Raw genomic sequence first — 2,778 nt, forward strand, 5'->3', positions numbered from 1 at the left:
TTGTGAAGTATTATGTTTTGCCGTTGAAATAACACTCATGTGCCCACACACTGATATAACTTGTTTCTCCCTTACTGAGAGGTGTCTCACTCCTATCATACAAATGTTTTTCAGGTCCTTCAAGTAGCCGAAACTAGCGTCCTAGTGTTTTAGGAGTGCGACTGTTGGTTAGCTTAGTAGAAGTACTCGTGTAAGTACTGATCTTTGGCTGGTTTGTCATTTTGGGTTATGTAGATACTCGGGGAATGTTTATGTGTTTTGGGAGTTAGACTGTAGTATTGTGTAGACTCTGGTATGGTTTTATGAATGTATTAGGTTGAATTTTTCCACTGCATATATTGTGTATGTGATGATGGATAGGGTATATGTGAATCCTACGGGGTTAGACCCTTATATTGTGTAGTATCATGGATGTTGTATGATACAGGGACAAGTTAAGTTACTAAATCACACCCTGGGCCCCATTTTTGGGCTCGGGGCGTGACATTACTATTTAAGAGAAATGCATCCATAAATGAGGAATGCAAAACCCCCAACAATCGAATGAAGCTAAGAATTGAAATTTTTACTAGATAGGAAGAGGAATACAAAATGGAACCAGTAGATGAGCCATGACTAGAACCGTATAGAATTGAATAGTGAAATGACACATCTCGCAAGCCTTTGCACAAAACCCCATCGGGCATATAGTACATGAGACACCTCTTCCATGCAAACTCATTTCGCTGAGACATGTGTGAAGAAAAGTGGAAGAAAATTTAAAAACAGTTAGAGTTCATAGAGAGAAGTTAATATGTCAATAACTTTTCATCAGGTAGACCACATCCAACGCCTCAAATCTCACATCGAAGTCATGTGTCGGAGATGCGTGAAAAAGAGATGAAAACTTCTCTGCCCCAACTTGTTGAGGACGACATGACAGAGGAAATGCACATGAACACGCAATAAAAGTAGAGAAAAAAATGGATTAAAAGAAAAAAAATACAACAATTACATGATTGCATTTGGCTGAAGCCCATGACGAAGTTACATCCAAGACGACTGTGAAGATGAGAGTCCAAAAGTTTAAAAAATAGGTTAAAAGAAGAAGAAGATGGAACGTTCAGGTAGATAATTTAACCATACACATGACAAAAGCTAATGGAGAAGTGACAACCACCAATATAAAGATTAAAAAAAAAAAAAAAACTAAATGAGAAATTCAAAATATCTTCATTAATAATCAATCTTCTGAAACAAATTGTACATGGGTCTAACGGCCACTTCAGCTCTCCCTACAAAACACGCATACTGAATTTATGCTTAAAAGACATGTGTCGAGATTAGGGTAAGGGTCTAATAGATTGTTTAATTTATTAAAGTAACAAAGCAAAATATATATTATTAATATTGACGGTTATTTAAGTGAAAATTGACTACGGTTATTAATATGTTTTAAACTAAAATTATTTATTGAATTACTCATATAATAAATGTTGCAAATGTACCATAATGAATTTATTTTATGAATAATAATAAAATATTGATAAAAATATTTTCTATTTTTTAATCAAAGAGGAAATTAAAAAAAAAAAACTTGGGGAAATTTTCTACGCAATTCCTGAAATAAATTCTTAAAATTTTACCGCCCCGTCCGGTAATTAGACAAGAGCGTGTGAGTCCGGAACATTCCAGAAAGCAGCGCACGATAGAACTCTCACGAATGATCCGGATTTTATCCACGTCGCGCTATAAATGTACTCCAGCCCTCCTTTTCTCAAACCATCAGCAGCAAAACACGAGTTCGGCAACTGTCAATCTTTCTCTACAGGAGTTGCAAATTCTTGCTTCCCAAACAACGCTAGGAAAATGTCGCTTCTTCCACACTTCTTCGGTGGCCGCCGATCCAACGTTTTCGATCCGTTCTCTCTCGACGTGTGGGATCCTTTCGAGGGATGGCCCTTCAACGGCAACAACGGACCACTCTCCCATCACACGAGGGCGGGTTTCTCAGGTGAGACGGCGTCGTTCGCACACGCTAACATCGACTGGAAGGAGACTCCTGCCGCTCACGTGTTCAAGGCTGACGTCCCTGGGCTGAAGAAGGAGGAGGTGAAGGTGGAGGTTGAAGACGGGCGGGTTCTTCAGATCAGCGGCGAGAGAAACCGCGAGCTGGAAGACAAAGGCAACACGTGGCACCGCGTGGAGCGCAGCAGCGGTAAGTTCATGCGGCGATTCCGTCTGCCGGAGAATGCTATGGTCGATAAGATGAAGGCGGCTATGGAGAATGGCGTACTGACTGTGACTGTGCCCAAAGTCGAAGAAAGGAAGGCTGATGTGAAATCCATCGAGATTTCTGGTTGAGTTTCTCATGTTATAAATACAAGTAATTGTTAATCTTATCCATCTTAAGTACTTGTTGTTTCCTGGTCAGCATTTTGTAGTTGTTGCCTTGTTGGTTTAGGGTTTGACATTGGTGGTAATGTGTTTCTGTAATGGATGAGAGTATGGCTGTTTGTCTGTTCAATCTGCTTTGGCATGTAAATTTGTTATCTATATATAAAATAAGTTTCTAATTTGTTGTGTAGTTGCTGCTTAATTTTAGTTGGAACTTTGAAACTTTGCAAATTATAATATCTGAAATTGCCCTAAATCTACAGTTCATATGAAGTTGATTCTAAGTGAGAAAGATATTGTGTCTACAACAGAAACCTTTTGTTTGGCGGGTAAGAAGGTATAATTGTGGTGCAAACTATAAAATTGGAAACTGCGGGATTTTTTTCAAGAATGAAAAGTCCA

General features: G+C 38.8%; 1 protein-coding gene across 1 annotated transcript; it reads left to right on the top strand.

The window, feature by feature from the left end:
• Positions 1-1,683: 1,683 nt before the first annotated feature.
• On the top strand, positions 1,684-2,555 carry LOC131167035 (17.3 kDa class I heat shock protein-like). The gene has a single exon (XM_058125769.1). The coding sequence runs from the start codon at positions 1,735-1,737 to the stop codon at positions 2,341-2,343; it is 609 nt and encodes a 202-aa protein (XP_057981752.1). The 5' UTR covers positions 1,684-1,734; the 3' UTR covers positions 2,344-2,555.
• The last annotated feature ends 223 nt before the right edge of the window (positions 2,556-2,778 follow it).

This window comes from Malania oleifera, chromosome 10 (genome assembly GCF_029873635.1).
Source record: "Malania oleifera isolate guangnan ecotype guangnan chromosome 10, ASM2987363v1, whole genome shotgun sequence".
Lineage (NCBI taxonomy): Eukaryota > Viridiplantae > Streptophyta > Magnoliopsida > Santalales > Ximeniaceae > Malania > Malania oleifera.

Bases quoted from the DNA above. Each gene is read 5' to 3' on its own strand.
- LOC131167035 (XM_058125769.1), top strand. From the start codon at position 1,735: ATGTACTCCAGCCCTCCTTTTCTCAAACCATCAGCAGCAAAACACGAG.